General features: G+C 38.7%; 2 protein-coding genes across 4 annotated transcripts in view; one reads left to right on the forward strand and one right to left on the reverse strand.

Annotated features, from left to right (window-relative positions):
- Nucleotides 1–184: 184 nt before the first annotated feature.
- LOC135111218 (SET and MYND domain-containing protein 4-like) overlaps nucleotides 185–22897 on the reverse strand; it is a 43780-nt gene continuing 21067 nt past the window's right edge. Inside the window, exons 1-17 of one of the 3 annotated variants that reach the window (XM_064024336.1) lie at nucleotides 14454–14608; nucleotides 11124–11289; nucleotides 10227–10326; nucleotides 9812–9949; nucleotides 9435–9609; nucleotides 9056–9212; nucleotides 8561–8716; nucleotides 8298–8468; nucleotides 6338–6485; nucleotides 4335–4515; nucleotides 3918–4023; nucleotides 3563–3636; nucleotides 2859–2971; nucleotides 2414–2603; nucleotides 2003–2149; nucleotides 1617–1758; nucleotides 185–1185 (exon numbers count right to left, since the gene is read on the reverse strand). In XM_064024336.1, coding sequence (XP_063880406.1) covers nucleotides 1080–1185; nucleotides 1617–1758; nucleotides 2003–2149; nucleotides 2414–2603; nucleotides 2859–2971; nucleotides 3563–3636; nucleotides 3918–4023; nucleotides 4335–4515; nucleotides 6338–6485; nucleotides 8298–8468; nucleotides 8561–8716; nucleotides 9056–9212; nucleotides 9435–9609; nucleotides 9812–9949; nucleotides 10227–10326; nucleotides 11124–11284 — 2265 coding nt within the window. In that variant the 5' untranslated portion in view covers nucleotides 11285–11289; nucleotides 14454–14608 and the 3' untranslated portion in view covers nucleotides 185–1079. Of the gene's footprint in view, nucleotides 1186–1616; nucleotides 1759–2002; nucleotides 2150–2413; nucleotides 2604–2858; nucleotides 2972–3562; nucleotides 3637–3917; nucleotides 4024–4334; nucleotides 4516–6337; nucleotides 6486–8297; nucleotides 8469–8560; nucleotides 8717–9055; nucleotides 9213–9434; nucleotides 9610–9811; nucleotides 9950–10226; nucleotides 10327–11123; nucleotides 11290–11551; nucleotides 12048–14453; nucleotides 14609–22897 lie in introns of those variants that run through there. The other 2 variants (XM_064024335.1, XM_064024337.1) reach the window with 2 other exon arrangements.
- LOC135111222 (G-protein coupled receptor dmsr-1-like) overlaps nucleotides 17647–22897 on the forward strand; it is a 39911-nt gene continuing 34660 nt past the window's right edge. The window contains exon 1 of the mRNA XM_064024355.1: nucleotides 17647–18324. The gene's annotated coding sequence lies outside the window, so the exon portion shown is untranslated. The remainder of the gene's footprint in view (nucleotides 18325–22897) is intronic.

Raw genomic sequence — 22897 nt, forward strand, 5'->3', positions numbered from 1 at the left:
AATTATAATTTCAGTTATGGAAAAATATGTGTGTTTAGAATACACTCATAAATATGTATGCAATACTTTATAGAACATAAATATTTATGAAACATTTCATATACCTGAAAACATCAGTTCAAAATCACATGGGTGAAGTGAGGGAAAATATTCTAATAAGATTCTGATATATGAAAACAACAAATGAGTTTATTCAAGATTTACTAATGCAGGAACAACAATGATGAGAGGCTCTTTGAGAGATCCAGGTGTCACATATGGAGATGAACATGAATGACCATGATTTCCACTAAAACTATCAATTACTCTATGGTTGCCACAAAAATAACATTCATCATCAGTTCACATGTTCATTTTATAATGCTACACAAGTTACAGCAAGCTTTCCAGTTTGGTGACTCTATTTATTGATTCCTCTACAATATTCTATCTTCATTTTTGGTTGCCTGATGCTCAACTTGGAAATATGAATTTAGATGGAATAAAAGACGATAATTTCTTCTTTGATCCTCCCGAAGTTTGTGTATCAGCTAAAGTTCAATAAGGTAGAAGAATGCAACTGCCAGTGACTGCTCATTACCATTGAATCTTTTGTTCACTCTGTATACAGGATTTCAGTTTAGCAGTGTTTTCAGTAGTAGTCCGTCAGCAAACTAGTGTTTTACTGTACAGTGGATAATGGTTTATGATGGAGAGCTGCCTAACACAAAGCAAGTACTTGATAGTCACAAGAGATGAAGATGAAGAGTGGTTTATGATTAAAATTTTAAAGAAGTTTGATTTTGGCATTGTTTCGAATTCACTGGACTAGAACTGGTCTTATTTCATTCACTATGCTATATTACAATTATACCACTTAAGCTTCCTATCTAGGTAGCTATTGGGACAGGAACCACATTGACTTCACTCTCAATAAACAATTTATCATTGCTGATAAATAGTTTCAGTGAACAATTATTGCTTGCACCAGATGAACGCTATGTAAATGTAAGTAAGTTAAATCATACATTAGAATGAAGAACCAAGAGTTTAAAAAGATGAAAGTAAGAAATCATACAAAAAGATTAGATATCATGTGTCTACTTAACTGCACAAGTACTAAGATATATTTTCCACTGTGGTCCATAGTTCAAAGTGAATATGTCATTAATTCTTTTTTTCACCATTCTTAGTTCATCTTGAAGCCTGAAAATGAACAGAATAACATGAGCTGATTTTAAATGGAGAGAGAGAGAGAGAGAGAGAGAGAGAGAGAGAGAGAGAGAGAGAGAGAGAGAGAGAGAGAGAGAGAGAGAGAGAGAGAGAGAGAGAGAGAGAGAGAGAGAGAGAGAGAGAGAGAGAGAGAGAGAGACTACAATATAGCATTATAAGGTGGACAAATGCATAATCTGAACATGAAATCTAAATGAAGGGTCTAGTATGCAAAGTGGAAATAATCCAAGAATACCTGTGGTGTGAACAGAGGTGATAGTGAGAATAGTGAAGGTATATATGGAAAATTGATACAGTATGTTTGGATGGAAGACATTATGCAAATACTTTTTTTTTTAAATAAAGAAAATATCCTATGGGAGAAGCACATAGAACTCTCATACTTAATATTAGAATTTACTTACTTGTCATTAACTGCAGCTGCTAACTCCAACACCTCTGAGTATTTCAGAAACTCATGTGCCAGTTCAATGCTCTCTGGTCCATAACGTTGCTCCATAAACTGCAGACATTCTTGTAATTCCAGAGTACAGTTTTCATAGTCACCTGAAATTATAATCAAGGACATTCAAGAGTTAGAGAATGCTGCAAACATACCTGAAAAACATAATTCTTTTCTGTAATCATATGCAATCATAAGAGCTTAAGGATTAGCTGCCTTTCCCTTTCTCAGTCTGCTGTTTCTCGGTTAACACTTCATGTATCTTCCCCAATGTTCAATCCTTATTTTTTTTTACAGAAGGGAAATCAATGATGCCATTGCTTAAAATAGTAAAGTTATCAGACTTACCTGAATCTGCTAGAGCTCTAGCCAATGTGTCCCTCACACGGAGAAAATACTGGTTTTCAGGCAAGTAAACTTTTGATCCTATTTGAATGGCATTTCTGAGAAGACTCACAGCATCTGGCAAGTTGCCCTTTCTAATGGCCTCTTCACCTGTTGAAATTAAGAACTTATTCAGTACATATGCTAGCCTAAGATGTAACGCAAGTATATAGATGTACAACCAATGTCACCCAGCAAATACAAACTGACCGACAGTAATTTTTTAAAGGTGCATGAATCTCACCAAATTAGAGAGTGCTCTATGTAAAGATGTAGAAAATACAATTGTTTACTAACAAAGTGACAATCATTACTATATTCAGTTTTAATCCAAGCAGTCATTAGTCAGCTTCATAAATGAACGTGGAAACTTACCAGATTCATGAAGAGAATTAACTCTAGAGCAAGTATATACAAGATGTGCTGATGGGCGCTGCACCCTGTGGCATTGCAGACAAAGAAGAACTCCCTCATTATTTTCAGTATTACAGCCACCAGGGTCCTCATTCCCCATCCATGAAGATGCTCCACCACAGTTTTCGCAGTAAAATCCACTCCAGCTTGCCTTGGTTTAGTTGTAAAGACAGATTATAATTAGTTGTTGGTGTTTAAAATATAGTTGATATTACAAGCAAAAAAAATCTTGGTCACCATATAGTTGTGATTTTTCCTGCAAGGCTTTTCCATGGAGGATACAGTGGCAAAATCATGGGCACACAGTTTTGTGATGTGTGATTTGCCACAATCACATCAAGTGGTCATGAAATGGCAATATTATGAAAATTATATGTATGTAATATACTCAAGTTTTGCCACTCACCTCACTTTTCATGTACTTTGGCTGAGTGCATGGTTCACATTTGCAAGTAAAGAAATACTGCTGCTTTAATGCCTCTTGCCGTTCTTCCCGAGTCTGGCGACAATAATGTGGTCCTGGAAATATTAAATCTTTTAGAAAAATAAAAGTTCATACAAACTTTGTGTATTAACTTAATGGATACAATTGTACATCACATTTGAAACTTCAATGGGTCTTAAGAAAAAGCAGGAAGTAAGTAAAACTTGATTCCATGAAAGGAGACATAAATCCTATAGGAAAAAGGATAATTCATTCTGGGCTCATCTTAAAAATTCACCGATACTTCTTTTCTTATTAAAATCCACAAATACCCCAGCATAATTTTCATCATGAAGGCTGGTGGTTGGCTTTGAAAGTTACATCAAGACCTAAGACCTATATTATAGTTTAGGGATAGAACAGTAGATGGAATGATAAAATGATGAATAAAGTACTTCATTACCTGAGAGAGAGAGAGAGAGAGAGAGAGAGAGAGAGAGAGAGAGAGAGAGAGAGAGAGAGAGAGAGAGAGAGAGAGAGAGAGAGAGAGAGAGAGAGAGAGAGAGAGAGAGAGAGAGAGAGAGAGAGAGAGAGAGAGAGAGAGAGAGAGAGAGAGAGAGAGAGAGAGAGAGACTGAATCATAAAATGCCTATTGTGTTAATGTAAAGAAATGGACCATTTATTACCATAACAATTACTGACTTGGTCACCCGGCTTGATGTCCTCTGTTGTACGAATCACTAAAACATCCTTGTAGAAACTGAAAAAAAATAAATAAATTATATGCATACTATAATAATTATGAAAGATAACTTCCAAGTTTACACACACACACACACACACACACACACAGAAAAAATCATATAACTGTTTCTAGTACCTGTACAGTGGCATTAAAAACATCAAAGTAATCAAATCTTTGCAAAATTTCTCAATTATTAATGCTTCAGGGTTTAAATTAGAAGCCAAACTTGGTGCAGTGCTGTATTTTGTTACTTTCCACTAATTATGAAAACAAAAAACCTCAGAGTGAATTAATACCTGTTGATTATATTTGGCTTGCAGGAGTGGTTCATCATGCTGGCTGTTGGGTATATGGCAGACGCAACTCTTATCTGTTTAATCTGCTCCACTCTGCTGTGTCCACCTGCAAATTTAAAATGGGATTAAATTGAACTATATTTTCAGTGACAATATGTGAACATTATAAAAACTTAAAACAGGCTGAGATTTTCTTTGCTTGACCAAGTAACATAAGGAATATACTTTAGAGAGAGAGAGAGAGAGAGAGAGAGAGAGAGAGAGAGAGAGAGAGAGAGAGAGAGAGAGAGAGAGAGAGAGAGAGAGAGAGAGAGAGAGAGAGAGAGAGAGAGAGAGAGAGAGAGAGAGAGAGAGAGCAATCTTAAACTATAATCTTGAAACAGAAGTGGGATGCATTTGTAATCAAAGATGGCTCACCACTGTCTGATGGCATGAGCTGAGTAATTGCATGAGCATTGGACACCAGCTGAGCAATGTGTCGCATCACTGCTGAGGCCAGATGGGGCACATCAAGGTCTGTTTTCTCGCCATTCTCATCCATGTTCTCTTTTATGAAATTTGTCTTATCAGAAATTGCAGTTGCCAGAAGGATGGCTGCCTGGAAAATAGCAAAAACATATATTGAATATTGAATATGACTACTTTGTCTAGAGATAAGTGGTATTGAAAAAGGATATTTAGTTCAGAAATGTTTTTCATTGCATGAGATTGTGAAAGATCATGCAAAATCAAACTCCTTAAGCATTGGTGTACTGTGATATCCTTATATGAACACCATTTTTACTATTATAACACTTTGAAAGTCCCAGACCTGACTAAGACAATCTAGAACAAACACATTTTGCTACTGTTCTTTGACAATGAGGTGACTACTGTCATAATTAAATTAAGAACTATGATTTCCATTATGAAATAGTGAGTTACTTATTTCCTATAAAATATGGGAGGTGGATATGACTAGGAAATGAACCCAGATCTGACAGGCTTGCAGGACAAGCTGTTAACTGACCAGGCCATGATCAGTTCAGCTTTGGCCCTTGTTTCTGCAGCTGTCATGACATGAAAATATGACATTTATCTTACTGCTAGAAAAAATGTGATGCAGACATGGAGAGACAGTCAGAACTAGTGGTCTTAATAATATCTATTTACATACCATACTTGATGAGGATAGCTAAGACACATTGTCCACATGCATGCATTCACATTTACAATCACATTTGCAAACATTCCCTCAGTTAAATTACTGTATAATATTATCAGGAATATCATAATACATATACATATATAACTTATGTGTACTTCATGCAACTGAGTATCTGCTGTATTGCAAACAAGCCAAGCATCCCAAGCTGCTCCATGACATAAGCACCAGCACGAATCACAAACACACTTTCAGTCGTCATAAACATGATATTCATACTGATTTTCATTTAGTAGACTCTGTAGCCTTACATCACCTTGTAAGCTCATTTCAGCTGTTCAGCTGTGATCAAGCAGGACTAAGTGCTCTGTTGAGGCATTAAATACTTGTGACAATTTAATTTTTCGGTCCAGAGGATTGCCCATACTTAAGTGTTCTTGGTTTGGGGAAATCAGCAATGAAGTCTATCTATAGAGTGGCCTTATATTCTCCAAAATAAATCACAGAAGCAGTTTTCAACAATGCCTGAAGGTTTAAAGATGGCTTGATATTAAAGCTACACTTATTCTTTAGTCTTAAACCAAACCTTCCAAGCTACCATACGTCAAATGCTAGCTAATGTTGAAGGAAAACATTCTTTAACTTGTCATGGAGATCACAGCAATGATGATTTCAGCAAGAAAATGATAGCCTGTCATATCATATCTAAGGCTAAATGCAATGACTGAGCAAATCAACAATGTATTTCCATCTCTTCATTGATATTACATTATTAAGTGCATGCTTAACCTTACAGATTCTCTTCACCATTATTGCAATTTTTATTTCTTCCTTTTCTTCTTCAATATTATAAGGTTTATAGATTTAACTATCAAGTATTCAATACTTAGAAGTATTACATATTTTTCTTGCTCATAGTAGAATTATCATGCCATATTCAATACTTAAATACCAACTACATTTCTTCCACCTTATCACCCAGAACTTATTTCTTACTTAACTTCTAAGGTAACTAACTTTCCCAGTTTAAGACAGTGACTGACATTTGGTGATACCAATGGCCTCACTGCTGATACTCCTCTGTGAGTCTACATGTATTGCAACATTTTTTTTTTTGTTTGTTGAAGCATCACTTACATTGAAGAAAAATGTTTGTGACAGCAAAATTTGTACCTGATTACATCCATTCATTATAGCATACCCTAATGTACTTCCTATCAATAACTGTATTTCCTCACACTTATTTTCATTCACATATGAAAGATACAAAACTAACCAGACAATACTGAAGTTGATCTTCAAGGAGGCAAGAGTTGAAGTGTGGCAGTAAATGGAAGACTGCCCGATACCTATCAATGAGGTCTGGGCCATTGTACACTCCCTTCTCTCCAAATCCTGCTACTTTGCCCTCAACCACCTCTTCTCTGTTGATTAACATAAACATCAAATTCCAGATGTGATGCAATAATGGATAAAAATTAGGATTATTCACGAATGCATCAACAGCAAATACATGCATGGATATGAATCTGGGAACAACTTATACACAAATTAATATCACAGAATATAAGTACCTCTTTGCAAACAGTTGTTAATGCTTCATGTATTCCAAAATAATCAGCTTGTTCTCTGCATTTATTGTTTTCTTTATACCACTATGATTATTTCTTTCTCTGACTCATCTAGTGTTTCCACATTGAAGAAACACTCTTTTCATCTACAAGTAGTAGAGGGAGTCCTATAAGATTAATTATATCACATACAGTAAAATCTCACTAAATTATACCCCTCTGAGTCAGATATGAGTTAAGTCAGACACTTTCGAGGGAAAGGGAAAGACCTGTATGTAGCAAAGAAGTGCAGCAAGAAAACCTCAGTGAGTCTGTCTACAAATGGTGCATGCAAGAACCTAAAAGAATAACAGTGTGTGCCCTGGACATCCAGCAAGGTGCAGGGAGGCTTGCTGAACACCTTGGAGTCAAGAAATTTAAATGCAGTGCTGGATCAGCCTTTCCCCAATTAGTCTGACTTAGCAAGGTTTTATTCTAGTTACAAACTTTCTCCCCAGTGATATCCAAGTAACTGGCATACATCTACAATGGCTATAATCTGTCATCCTACAAATTTTGTTCAACAAGTTTCACTAAACTGGCAGCAGTTTTGGAAGCACTGATTAATCAAACTTGGATAATACCAATCAGCAAAAGGCATGTGTATAATTACATAAATCTGGTGCTCAAAAAATGCATCACAAGAGCAAACCTGTCTACATACTAAGCTGACATCTCTCATGATGATGGGGTAACCCAGAGAAGACACCTACATGCATACATACACATTCAATAGCATTCTCTCATATCTTAACCTCAAGGCCTCTGAAAGGAGAGAACTAATTCCAACGGCCACACTTTGCAGGATCAATTGTGCAGCATACAAGACTCTCCTAACCAGAGCTCAAATTTTGACCTGGTTTAATCCTGTCACATAAGACCTATCTCCTGTCTCATATCTAAATTAATCAGCTTATCAGACCATAAAATGGAAGAACGTGCCATAAAGGCCCTCATGGTGATGCCAGCATTCACAACTACTCACCATTCTCCCCTACCCTTCACGACCCCTCTTCCTTACTCCATAGTAATTCTTCCTGCAACCAATTCTCTCTTCACACCATCAATCCACCTCATTTGTGGTCCTCCCAATACCTTGATTTCCTTTCACTCACATTTCCAAAACTCAGATTAAGAAAACTTTCTCACAAACTTACAAAAAGCTGAACTGGTACTGAGAAAAACAAAAAAAATGTAGGCCCAAAAACTTAATCCTATAAATTCAAGGGAGTATTTTTTGTGCCCATAGATTCTTTACCAGTACACTTTCTCTTGGTCTGATAATGTCAAGAAATCTGGGTGATTGAAAAGTGTTGTTAATTTTATCTAACACCAGCTCCTAGAGAGAAAGTAAAAAAGTTTTGGTCCTCCAAACTTTTAGTGACACCATAGGGCTACACTTATTATTCAAACAAAAATTCATGGCCAAAATACTTTTCTGACAGCAATTAGAAAAATAAATTAATATAAACAGAACTGAAGGACACCAAAACTTCCTTCAGTGACCTAAGATAGATATCTCATTATATTTTTCATCAGAGACAGTCCAGTAGTATGATACAAGTCTTTGGGACCAAAATCTTTTCACAATTTTCTAACATCACTTTAACAACAAATAAGCACAACCTGATATAACAGTGGAGTTTCCATCCTGTGATAAGAAGGATTCTCAGGGCAAGATGAGCAATGCCGACTGAGGAGAGGATGTGAAGGATCCCACACTCGTACTGATGCCACAGTCTACTAGCCCTTCTGCACTCTTCATTGCAGAATATTGCATCACGACAACCGCTACATCTGTCAGGAAGTTGAGTCAACCAAAGTATTCTTCATATTGATTTGGTCTCTGATCATGCATTCTTTACAGACAATAATCCAAGACTACTTACGGAAATGAAGTCAAAAGTCTTGAGAAGCAAGAGTGGCAATGTGTCTTGTGATGTTCAGGAAGCAGGATTGCGGCATAAGGTTTCTCAACAAACACTTCAGACCCTTTACTGACTTCCTCAACAGCAACAATGTGACGGCCATACTTGTCATTTTCTCTGAGGAGACAAAACAATATAATATCCAAACTTTACACCTCACACTTTATGCTTTAAAATTTTGGAAACAAGTAAGTTGTTAAAATATCTCTGCATTTCAAAGCAGCAGTAAGCACAGTGAGCTGGCATTAGAGTGAAGGAAACAAAAGGGAATGCAAATGACAATATATACCAACTATATGTTTTTATATTTGGCCAGCTTCCTTTCAATAAAAGTAAAAATAAATAAATAATAACAATAAAAAGTGTGCAACCTAAGTACCTAAGTAATGTATATGATTTTTCTGTGACTTGGATAGAAAGCAAATTAGATTCCACATGTTTATATATCCTGCTTACTTCATCTCAAACGCATTGGTGATGTACTTCACAGTCTCATTTTCTCCGCCATACAAGGAAGGCTGCTGCAAATTTTCTTGGGAGGTGATTGTACTGCTAGTGGGGACGTGGTTCTCTATCTTTTGCTTTAGATCTGCAACTTCCATCTCGTACTTGTCTACAACAATTAAATGAATACAGCTACATTAATAATTGGGAAAAAGTAAATGAATAATAATAAGTAAACTGGTGCTGGTGTTTTTGCTTTCCACTACAAAAACATTAATATGAAAGGACAATTGATATTTACTTGATATATTAAAAATAACCATTGCTGGGGCATATGATAAACATATAACAGTCACCTCAGTCATGTTGCCATGATCACTTTGTCTCCTACCTTTGGCCTCAAGGGGAACTAAGTGAATGTGATTATTGCACGCCTCTAAAACTTCTCTTGCTTTCTTTATGTCGCCCATGGAAAGGTAACATCGACAGCGACGAACTAACAACTTGTGCCTGAGAGCTGCAGGATAACACGCACCCTCTGCCCACTCCATGTCTTGCAAAGCTTCCTGTGGGCAAGGAAAAATAAACGGAATATCAAATATGATCTGTGACTAAGAAAACATAACTCATCAATGTTGAGTCATTGAAGCAGTCATCAATGTTGAGCAGTTGAAGTTCCTTCCTGAGAAATGTATATAGAGTAGAAAGAAAGGATTGTAAAAGTAATGGAAATGTGTATTACAAATTTAGAACCCCATAATACACTACCTTGTATCTGCGCATCTGGTAGAGCACAGCTGATCTATTAGCCAGTGCAAGTGGTAGAACTGAAGATTCTGCTGGTGCTAAACATATGCTTTCAGAGAAGCAATTCAATGCTTCTTTGTCTTTTTTCTTCAAATACGCCTGTAAAACAAGGAAAAAAATTAAATTCCATCATATAGAAAGAATATTTCCTCAATTAATTCAATAACACTGAATTTATTGCTGGTTTAAAACTAACCAAACACATCAAGTTTAACACTAAGCACAAACACTTTTACCAAGACGAAAAATGCAATCCTCCTAAAGTCCTACTCTGATATATGGATGGCAAGCAGTTTATCAAGTGAAGAAAATTACATACAAATTTTTCGCAGAAACAATCAACCAACTTATTTATCCACACACACACTTTTCATACCTTAGATCCTTGGTTCTTTGCTTTCATTGCCAGGGCCTCAGATTTACTATGGTCTTCACACTTATCATAGAGTGCATCCAACAGGTTTTGAATCTCTTCTCTGGAAATAATTTGCATTTACATTATACTAATTTTGCTTAAATGAGCATATGTGTGACTGTGTGTGTGTGTGTGTGTGTGTGTGTGTGTAAGGGAATGATAAAAAATAAAAAAAAAAAAAAGCAAAGCAAAAAATTAGACAGAGACAAGTTTTGCTAGGATGTTTGCAATAGACAGGAGAATGATTGAGATGTATTGAGAAGGTGTGAAGGAGATATTTGTTTGGTATGGCAATCATAGAGGCTGATGAGAGAGAGAGAGAGAGAGAGAGAGAGAGAGAGAGAGAGAGAGAGAGAGAGAGAGAGAGAGAGAGAGAGAGAGAGAGAGAGAGAGAGAGAGAGAGAGAGAGAGAGAGAGAGAGAGAGAGAGAGAGAGAGAGAGAGAGAGAGAGAGAGAGAGAGGCAAGGTATGTAATTAATTAATCTACTACAGAGTATATAAAAACAAAGAAAGGCTAAAGGATATTTGGATTAGTAACAGCTACACAGGACAATCACAAGTTGGGGGCAATGTATGGGTAGTCAACACTGGTAGTGGCAACATTAAAGATGGCTGGATCATTTTCTTTATATACAAACTATGAACAGAGCCTGAATTTGATGGTAGTTATGTCACTATTAACAAATGATACACAATTGCATCTGTGTTATAATGACATCTATAATTCATATATATATATATATATATATATATATATATATATATATATATATATATATATATATATATATATATATATATATATATATATATATATATATATATATATATATATATTTTTTTTTTTTTTATACTCACTGAACATTAATCTTGACATCAGAATATGTTACTTCAACTCCTAAGCAAAACTTGATTTTTTCCAACTCTGTTTTCCTTTTTGAGAGATCACTGATGACTCCGGTCTTCACTAATGCAAAGGTCAACCGATCCAGAAGTGGTTGGCAGCTTACCCCATTCATGTTCTCTGTAAAAATATAAACAAATGTATACTGAGTCATGATAAGAATTTATAATTGCTATACGTACACTGCAATCACAAGTAATACACCTCACATATATAGAATTTCCAAATATCATGCTTATTTTCAAAATGGGGAAAATCTGGTCTGCTGGAGGGAGGGTGTCTCCTCTCACTTTTGGTAAACAATTAATAATAAAAATAGTAATAATTTACAGACTATTTCAAATACATTGCAGCTTTATCGACTGAAAATCAACACACTAACCCGAAATAAACCAGCAAACAATGATGACTGTGGAATAAAAACCACTCCAATGACGAATATTAAGAGATGAAAAAGTTGCAGACCCGAATGTAGCGCCGGTGTACTGCCACCAGCTGTTCACTGTTTACACTGTCACTACTTCACGGGTCTTTCTCTGATTTGGGGTGTGATGAGGGCGAGGTAGTGGTGGTAGATGAGTCAGCTGATGGTAAGTTAACTAGTCCCCTGGAGGAAGGTCCCGTGTGGTGGTGATTCTTAAGGTCAATGCCAGGGGTCTGCTTGTCACCAATATGGCCTTTGCATCGCCGCCTACTCACCAGATCCAGAATACTTCCCTTTCTTTGTCTACCTCCAATTATTTATTTAGTCTTATTCTTTCTTTCTTTACGTAATATAAGTCTGGATGAATGGATTGCCGCGTCCACTCCTGACAGCCACATCCAGCCACAATGCGAACGTAAACACGATCCTAATCTTGCTGTGACCGTGAGTTCACCTAAACTTAAAGGTTTGCGATCAGCTTGTGGCAAGAAATTTGGCAGCAAAACCAAAATATTATATTGCTTTTGATCTTTGCATGGATAAATAAATTATAATGAATGAATGAAATGTACAGGACAACAACTTATAAATGAGAAAAAAAATTATATATATATATATATATATATATATATATATATATATATATATATATATATATATATATATATATATATATATATATATATATATATATATATGCGGTTGTTTTATCCTGACATTCCCAATACCTGTTTTCAGCAGGCCTACATCATCCCCAAAACACCTAAAAGAAACCCCTATCACGCCAAAATAACTTAAAACAACCCATAACATCCCCTAATACTGACTAAACTACTTCCGAACACCTAAAACATCCAAAATACTCCCAAGCACATCAAAATATCCCCAAACACACCTAAAACATCCCAGAATACACTCAATACGCCAAAAAAAAAAAAAAACTCATAAACACTCAGATACCTCAAACCACATTCAAACCCACCCAAAAATGTGTGTGTGTATATATATATATATATATATATATATATATATATATATATATATATATATATATATATATATATATATATATATATATATATATATATAAACACTCCAACACCCAAAACATCCCTAGACAAACCCATAGCACACCAAAACACATCTAAAACATCTCAAAACACACCCAGAACTCACCAACACACTTAAATCATTCCATATATATCAACACACCCAAATATCACTAAAACACACCAAAAACACATTAAAATACCCCAAACATACCCCAAAACACAACTAACGTAACACCCGATTTTTCTTGCCTTTTTTTTTTCTTACCTCCTCATCCATTCCTTCTTTTTCTTCCTCCTCCTAATCCAAAAATATACCGAAAACACAAAAACATCCGAAAACACACATAAAACATCCAAAATCACAACCTAACCAACCTTTATGTACCCCAACTAACCCCAAAACACACCCATCGAATGACCAACTAGCCCCTAACCTGACCCAACTACCCTGCCGCCTCCCTGCATCCTCATTACCTCCAAAACGATGGAAATTGCCATAAATATTGACGAAGAGAGACTGAGGGAATGGAGACCTGTCCGATGACGTCACAGTTGATGACGTCACGTTTATTTACGTTAGCTAACGGATTTCATTTTGAAATTGACCCCTAGAAAAAATGGAGCTAGGCTCGAATGCTTTATATATTCTGACTTGCCATAAAGTTTAACTACTACCCACAACATCATAACATCTCTAGCCTGAGTAGCATTAAAAAAAAAATGTTAACAAGAAATATGAAAAAATTGTTGGAACTTTCCACACCCCTAAAACAATTGAAAAATCCATTTATTTTGAGTTTACAGGAATTAAAAATACCTTAAAAAATATCAACTATCTTTTCAAAGAATTAAAAACTACTTACAACCAGAAGTATACAAATAAAAAATAAAAGTGTAAAAAAAAGTATTGGAACCTAAACACGATTAAAAACTATTGAAAATTCCACCCATTTTAACTTAACAAGAATAAAAAAAACATTTAAAAAATCTGAACTATTTTTTAAAACAATCTAAAGTTAGTTGCAAGCTGAAATAAAAGAAAATAACAAAACAAAATGTTAACATCTCAACTTTTAACTGGACTACAAACCATTTTAAAGTCCGCATACTCAACTCAACAGGAGCTAAAAACACTTAAAAAATCATAAGCGATTTTCTGAAGCAATAAGAACTTCATTATAGCCTCAAATTAAAAAGCCACTAACCGGGTTATGTAAAAAAAAATCAACCTAAAAACCGGCCTATATTTACGTGAAAAAAAAGCTGCAAATTCAACATATTCACTTAACAGAAACAAGAAAAACACTTCAATGGCAATTAAATATTTTTAGAAACCATAAAAACTTACTATAGAAACCGAATAAAGTCGTTAGGAAAAAAAATATTGGAACCGACAGGCTTGAACAAGTGGAAATCCATCATGGCGGCCCGTGGCGGGAACCTCAGAGGAGAAGGCGCCCGCTATTTTTCCTCAATTATTCTTTCATCGCACCAAAAACCACGCAATGGCGGATATATGTGACTTGCGGATATGAAAGCTAGACATGTGGCTCCATTTTGTGACAGTTTGGTTTACAATAAGTGAGAAATGAAGCAGATAATGACTAATTAGGGGCGACCTACGTCACCTCAGCTAACCAATGGTTTACATAATGACGACCCTTCAATATTTGGCAAAATTTCCAGCTGTTTTCAGACTCAGATGTGAAGAAAACTGAAAAAAATAAATAAATAACCTCAAAAAATATCCCAATAACACTTCTTCCAATCTCTCCACCAATATCTAGCGTAATTCCTGCTGTACTCACCTTAAAAATAGTCATGCCTCTCTGGTGCTGCTTGGTGCAGGAAGAAGCTGCCAGGAATATGGAAACACCGGTCACTAGAGTGTGTGTGGCAAGACTAAACCAGGGCTGACCAAAACAAGTCAGCCACCCTACCTCCCCAGCGCCACCACCACCACTACCGCCACCTGCCTTGAAGTTCCTTCACTGTCTCTCAGCCACCCCCCTCCCACCCCTCTCCACACACACACACACACACACACACACACACACGGACTGCCGGTATCGGAGGCGGCAAAAGTTGACATGTTATCAAATAATATCAAATTATATAATCCTCGCTTCCCCATTCCCCACTCACCCCCCTCCCACGACACCTCACTTCCCCACTCTCACCCCTTACGCGAAAAACTCGCTTCCCCCACCCACACCCACCACACCCTAATATAATTCCTGGCCTCCCCACCTTCGTCCCAGTAATATCAACCCACTGGCAGCACACTCGGGTAACTAGCAGACTGCAACTAGGTAATGACGTTGCTGTCTGCTCGTTACAGTATGTTACGGATGTTAAGAGAGAGAGAGAGAGAGAGAGAGAGACACACACACACAATCATACTTTCACACAGCGCAAAGACCAAATTGGGCAAGATAAACACCATTCCTTCCACCTCACGTGTTTCTGCACACTCTTACTTGTCTTGATGGGGAATGTCCTCCCGTCTCAATACAAAAGTATTTCCCACCTCTTTTCCATCCACGCCCCTTCCCCTCCCTCTATCCCAGTGCTCCGTTTTCCACCCATCCCTCCGCGGACGTCATAGGATTTTTCTGTTTATTTTTTCCGTAGATGTGTTAGTGCTGGTTCGCGTACCCAGAGGTTAGCATGATAAAGGTAATTCCAAATATTTGCTGTTCTGGTATTCTTGACACCTTAAAGAGAGGGTGGCGGAGAGAGGCACGGAAGGAGGGAGGGATGAATGGGAATGAGAGCGGGAACGGATGTAAGCAGAAGGAAAGGAGTTCGTCGAAATGCTGATACAAATTCATTGCATTTAAATCTTCCCTCCCCCTTTACGTTTTCCATCTTTTCTTTCCAGGGAATGCGAAACGAAGAGGGAGTTAGAAACGTGTAATGAATGCAGAATAATTCATTTTCGGCTCTCCTTAGCACACACACACACACACACACACACACACAACGGGAAGGGATGAAGGTATTTAGCATGAGCAACTCTCTCTCTCTCTCTCTCTCTCTCTCTCTCTCTCTCTCTCTCTCTCTCTCTCTAAACCCTCAGTTTCCCAATAATGGAATACTCTACCTATTTTTTGCTATTGCGTCTAATAACACACCAGTAACTATTATTGGTCGCTATCCACGTCTGTAAACACGGCAGCACACACATAACATATTGACCTCCTTCACTCAAGAGCTATACTGGCAAAACCACGTTCATTGCCCTTTTAATCTTCAAACCCCCTACCAGATTATGAGAGATCTGACCCAAATTGATCCATCGTTGCTGTTTTTTTTTTGTCACTGGTATTCGATTGCGAAGCTGAGAGACTGAAACCACTATTCTGTGTCTGCTGGTATTGCGTCACACAGAACGAGCAATTCTGGAAAGCTGTGAAGCTTGTGATCTGGAACCGGCATCGGATCCTGGATAATTCATTGCGGAAGAGGAGGAAGAGGAAGAAGAGGAGGAAAACAAGGGAATACAAAGGAAGCCCAAACAGCAACAGACATTGAGGTTCTTACTAGGCTATTTGGGTAACTATTCTATGCTGTTTGTGAGAGAGACAGGATAGTACAGAAAGAGGAGGCGGAGGAGGAGGAGGAGGAGGAGAAGCAGGAGGAAGAGGCCGGTAACAAGCATCGATAGAGAAGTGGATTTTGTCAGTTCAGGTAGGATGGAAACTTGACTACTGTACCGTGGTAACTTAAAGGAAGGACTCTATGCCATCACCCCGCCCCTCTCTCTCTCTCTCTCTCTCTCTCTCTCTCTCTCTCTCTTAAAGTGTTTATTTTTTGTGTGTTATTTTATTTTTTTCCTTTGTTGGACATCCCTGATTAAAAAGGAAAGAAAATGAAAAAGTTGGGCGGAAAAACCTCATCAGACAGAGCCAAAGTGTGCACAAAACAGCTTAGGATATAGTAAATGACAGATTATTGAGTGAAACCTTTCTCTTTACACTCAAAATTTCCAGAAGACAGTTACCTCTACGAGTGTGAGAGCGGTGCGATTTTCCAGACGATAAATCAAAGCTAATCAGGGAAATGGACTGTTAAATAATATGAAGTCACGTATATATCAATGTAATTTTAATTTAATTTTATTTTTAATACGGAGTTGCACGAAAAGCACCGTCCAATAAAAATTAAATTAGAAGGATGCGATAGATTACCTTAACCCACTCCTCTCGATTCCTCCCACTCCGCCTTGGATATATTCACGTGATCAAGGCAAGTGAACGGTGAAATTAGAAAAATCTGATAAAAATAACACTTTCGAAATCTTTATTAATCGACTCCTTCCGCTCCTCCTTGGACACCTTTACTAGTGATCAAATTTAAGAAACTGAAAGGTGAAATAAGAAAAATCTGACAAAATAATACCGTTGAAATTGCGTATATTGATCTGCTGCTCACGCTCCACCTCAGATATCTTTACTTGTGTTGGTATCAAAGCAAATGAGCACTGTGTACCTCGCCTCACACAGCCAGCATACAACATTCCTACTCGCTGTCCATAAAATGTTACTTACATTCCGATCCGAAACATGTAGGCGATTACATCAAGAAAAAAGAGATTTGGAACAGTTATCATAAATTCTACTCGCCACCAGATCTGTTTCCAACAACGAAAGTTTTAACTCATTAAGGGCTGGACGTGTCACGCTGCACTGACTGATTGCAATCGTAACGAACACTGCGCCGTGGTTTCAAAAGTCATACAGCACTGAATATTCATCGTGTAGGATTGGGGAATAAAAATAACAAGAAAAAAAAAAAAGAGAAAGAGACTAGAACGGATGTCCGCATCATCAAAAGGAAAAGTGAAATAAACCACTACTGTAAATAATATATAAACAGCTCGAGAAGCAACAAAAAACTGCGAACTTTTAAGCTCGACAACGTATTTTTTCCAGCTTGCCACGGGAAAAAATAGAAAAGTGTTAAAAAAAACCTGCCTTTTTTTTTTTTTTTCCCCATAGTTCAGAACGCTTAACGAAATACTCTGCTGCTTCACTGATATAAATTTTTTTTTTTTCTCCCCGGAAACGCACTGACACTATTAGCAGCGAACGATACACACAGGAACGTTACTGTATCAGCCTCCCTGGTGTTGTGCGGTACTAGTGGGGGGATGCTGCCCTTTCCGAACACTCAGGCCTCTGGTTAGTGCCTGTGGCGAAGTTACAGGAAGTCCATAAAACACATTGAATAGCAAACGCTCGGATATTGTCCCAGTTTACACAAGGCGAGAATACAGAACGAAATCAAACGAGAGAGAGAGAGAGAGAGAGAGAGAGAGAGAGAGAGAGAGAGAGAGAGAGAGAGAGAGAAAGGGAGGGGGTTGACATGCGCGGGAGGTGGCGGGTTGGGACCACCTCATGTCTGGCCTCGCAGGGAACGCAGTGGTCCGTCAGCTCCCCGCCGCTTCACGCCTCACTCCTGAGGCTCCTCGCTAGACTGACCATACAGGGAGGTCCGCGTGCTACTCAAGAAAATTACTGACAGTTTGAAAAAAAAGGAGAAAAAAGAAAGCTGAAACAAATAGCGAAATATTTGACGCCAATGAATGCCAAACTGTGTTAAGCAAAAAGTGTCTATCATATTTTGTTGATTCCATCACTCGTATTGTGTACAGATTGTTGGTGCGGAACGAAGGTGAGTACATGACCTGCCTGGCGCGGGTCCTCTCAGGTCATGTCGTATCTTCATTATTTTTTTGCGGTGCATCACTTGACGCGACGCAATGAACTTGTGTGTGTGTGTGTGTGTGTGTGTGTGTGTGTGTGTGTAAGTTATTGGCATTTAATACCGCAAAAAAAAAAAAATATATATAAATAAATAAATAAACAAATAAAAAAGTACAAAGCAACAAGCATACAAAGGGAAAGGCAAAAAAGCCGAGACTCCATGGCAGATAGAATACCCGAACAATACTTAGGGAATTATTTACCCATTAGAAATATACGCCTTATAATCTTACTTTTGTGCCACGGTTAATTTTCTCAAGTAAGAAGGCCGAGTACAGTCACAAACAGACACACAATGCATGAGGCGGGGATTACACAACGTATGATAAATAGTCATTAGAGATTCATTAGAAAGTCGATGACAAACTTGAATTCACTGCTTCCATTGTTATGATGACTTCATTGAGACTTTGGTGTGAGAAACCCGTTGAATTATTTTACCGTCTAACAATGAGGGAGGAATACAATGCTTTAGGGAACGATGTGTGTGTGTGTGTGTGTGTGTGTGTGTGTGTGTGTGTGTGTGTGCTTCCAATCTTACACAGTTTACAGACTAATAACAAACATCCTGGATATTTGTAGGCCGTGCATGCCTTCAAATAACAAGAGGCTTGGATATTTGTGCGCGAGCGTAGTCTTGACGTGGAGGCTGCATGAGGATCGTAATGCTCGTACCAGACACTAATATCACCAAATTCTGGGTCAGCATCATCACCATCACTGGCAGCCATTGTTTACCTACGCCAAGGTAAAGATCGCTCTTCTCTCTCTCTCTCTCTCTCTCTCTCTCTCTCTCTCTCTCTCTCTCTCTCTCTCTCTCTCTCTCTCTCTCTCTCTCTCTCTCTCTCATCTCTGCAGTTTAGTTATTCCATTTCGTTTCCGCGAAATGTCCTGTTTTTCCAGCTGGGAGCGACTCATTTTTCCATCCATAGCCTGCCCCTGTCAACCTCCCCTCATCAGGTGCTTCTCACACATCGGAATGTTTTTGAACTTCGTTTGGTGAATAGCAGCATCTGTGTTATAAGTATTCCTCCCTGACTACATTTTTTTTTTTTTTTTTTTTTTGTCGTCCTGAGCCTTGCGGTGTAAATGAAGGGAGATCTAGTGGCCATACGCCAGGTGATATCTGCGCTCATCACCGTCTCTTACCCCTTGGGGAGAGGCTCTCTGCCTTGACCTCGTCACTTTCCTTAAATGTCAAGTTTTGCTATTTAAAGCAGATGTGGCTGGGTTGCTTCGGAAGACTGAGTGTGTCTGTCGATGAGCGGTGTGTGCTGTGCGAGTACTGCTGAGAAGCTTGACACAGATCAGGGTCACACAGCGCCAATTACCGTTACCTATTATTTTCTTTCTTAAAGGATAATAATTGCTTAATGATAATGAACAGCACCTTTCGACTCAATAATATTTCTTGAAAATGCCTCATTGTACATGACATAACACACACGTGCCAAGTAGACGCAGTGTGTGCTGAGGACGGTCCTTAGACAATGCCAGACTTGGAACAGCGCACACTGCGAACGAATAAAGCTCGGTCCTCCTGTGAAGCATTTGAGGCAACAGTGCGGGTGAGTGGTGGGCAGCAAGGCCACATCCACCCTGCATTGGCGCTTGTGACTCTTCGTAGCTGCTGTAATGCATCACAAGCCTTCGCTGCCCAAGTAGAGCGACAGTTCGTTAACACTTTGGTGCTGGCGGGGATGAGACAAGCTGCGTTGGCTGAAGAATAATGTGATTAAAGATAAAATCAAATTAAGACTGTTATTATCCGTTTTACTCAAGGAACCTTCGTGTAATCCTGTAAGGACTGAAGGAGGCTGCTGCCAAAAACACTGCTTCCTACAAATCACATGTGCGAGAAAGGACGGGATTACGGACGCCAGACAGGGAAACCGGGGGATGATGCGAATGTGGGTGAGGCCGAGAGAAGGAGGGCTGGGAAACAGAAACACCAGACACCAATAATGGGTTTGTAGGTCAACAAAGCTTCTTAATCTTGATAAATTATAGAAACGTGATACGAGTGCTGCCTGTGTGTGTGTGTGTGTGTGTGTGTATGTGTGTGTGTGTGAACATAAGAAAACAAGGGAAACTGCAGGAAGCTATCACGCAGCAGTCCTTGTATTAAACACACCTACTTATTTCCACCTATCATCTCCATCTATAATATGTAACGAATTTACAATAAGAGTAAAGAGCGCATAGATGATGGAGGTGCTGCAGGAAGGAGACCAATCTCTAATAGCTGTGGCTGGAGAATGTCTCAGGAGTCCTAATTTGTATCCCTCGGCACATCTCTGAATGTCTTGATATTGCTGCTCCAGTTTAATTTTTTTCACTACTATTTTTTGTTAATTAGTTTTTAAAAGGGTTTCTAGTATCGCCATTACCATGAGAAGCAGCCTCAACAACATTAAATTTATTACTTAGAATTTATATCTCCGTTCTGCTGCTCGAGGCCGGACGGTGTTCAGTATGTTGTGTGCAAGATGTGTGGCGACAAGCGTCTCCAATCTCACATCTTGGTCCACGTTCCAAGAACATCACCAGAGCTCAGCCACCGCCAACGCCACCTGCCTCAAACCTTGAAACGGAGGAAGGACAACTTACCACAACAGACAGAGTAGTTATGAAATGTGTTAGGAATATAACTAAATAATCAACAGGAGTTTATGAAAGATGTAATAGTTTCATGAAATGACACCTACAAATATCAAAAAGAAAAGGTGAAAAAAAGCACAGCATTTGGACCACGACTCGAAACGTGATACAGTTGAAAAGTAACGAAGCCAAAGCCAAAGCCAATCAGGGTATACACGTAACACCGTGAAATTGAGGTTCACTTCGATTCCAGCCCATCACGTCTTCAGCTCAGCGAATGTCAAGCGGAAAGAAATGGATGCAAGTATTCATCCATGGAGAAAGAAATTAAGAAAAAAAAAAAAAATGAAGGCTGCAACTGATCACTCATGAATTCCAGCAGTAAATTGCCTGGAGCGATCATCGTACATTTTGTATTTCTTTTTCTTCCGACACATGAAGGCTTTTAGCAACATGTAGGTTACGTAATAATAATTTCCCCTGTTTCTTTGTTTATCCCACCTTTGAGCAGCAGCATTGCCTCTCGGTAAGCAAGGGCGGCAACATCCTGCGTCCTGACTCCTTTCAAACCGTTCACTCTCCCTGGCTGAATCTTCTCTCCTCTCCGCCTTCTATTTTTTTCCCTCTTGTTACCTAACCTTACCTCTAGGGACCAAGTCGGTGATAATTCTGGCGTATATAATCTCCCTCGTGCGCCCTTCTTGACCACATCCTTCTTTTTTTTCCCTCTCCTCTCTGTTCCTAATCCGCCGCCTCCCTCGTAATCTTCTGGGTTCTTTGCACATTCATTCTTCCTCCGTCCGTCGCCTGGTCTTTCCATACCACCATCACAGAGCTTCACTTTGTATTGCTTCCCTCGTCCTGTCCATGTTCTCCTTTTTCTCCCCTTACAACCATCACAGCGCCCCACTCTGTGCTGCTTCCCTCGTCTGTATTCACTTTCATATCTCTCTCTTTCCGCTTCTATCTCCGCAGGCCTTCACTAATGCTGACTTTCCGGGAAAAGCTAAAAGATGCCTAGTGCTTCTCTCTTCCCCCTCAGCGTACACATGAGAAGAGTTAGATGATATTGATCCCAAGAGCACGGCTTCTCACAATAAGCTCGAGACGCAGAGATGATCAACGAGAGAGAGAGAGAGTGAGAGAGAGAGAGAGAGAGAGAGAGAGAGAGAGAGAGAGAGAGAGAGAGAGAGAGAGAGAGAGAGAGAGAGAGAGAGAGATAGAAAGCAATGTTACGCAATACCAACCAGACACTTCAACAAAAATACCTGGTCCATTTCTTCGCTCTTCCTACCACGCATTTCATATAATAACTCATTCCCTGACAATCGGTGCGCTGTTTAACCATCTCTTACCTGACAATCTTGGCGCGCGGAAAATTGCACCATTTATTCACAAACACGTGGGGATGATCGGGCCTTGCAGACTGTACGTAAGCGGAAGAGAAACTTTCACTTGATTATTTGACCGTGAAAACTCGCGCCGCAGTGTTTACTTCGAGCTAAACTTACCTCACCGCAAGGCTCCAGACAAAAGGAAGCAAATCCCCCAAGCACAGAGTTAAAAAAGAGTCATGTTATACGAGCAGGCCACTTACAAAGAAGGGTGAGAGAAACGTCCCTAAGCCAAGAATTGCTCTCGGGGGAAGAAACGTAAGAGACTGAAATGGTTTAAAGGAATATGTTGGTGTCAAGTATCATGAATCTATATATTGCTACGAGCCAAAGCGGATATTGCCACCTGTGTAAGTCGATTGGCAGAAAAATGCATCAGAGATATTGTGAGATTGTTCGCTATTGTTTTATCTATTTATTTTAGTTCCACGATCTGTGTTATGTTTCCGTGGATGAGAGAGAGAGAGAGAGAGAGAGAGAGAGAGA

This window comes from Scylla paramamosain, chromosome 21 (assembly GCF_035594125.1).
Source record: "Scylla paramamosain isolate STU-SP2022 chromosome 21, ASM3559412v1, whole genome shotgun sequence".
In the NCBI taxonomy this organism is placed as follows: domain Eukaryota; kingdom Metazoa; phylum Arthropoda; class Malacostraca; order Decapoda; family Portunidae; genus Scylla; species Scylla paramamosain.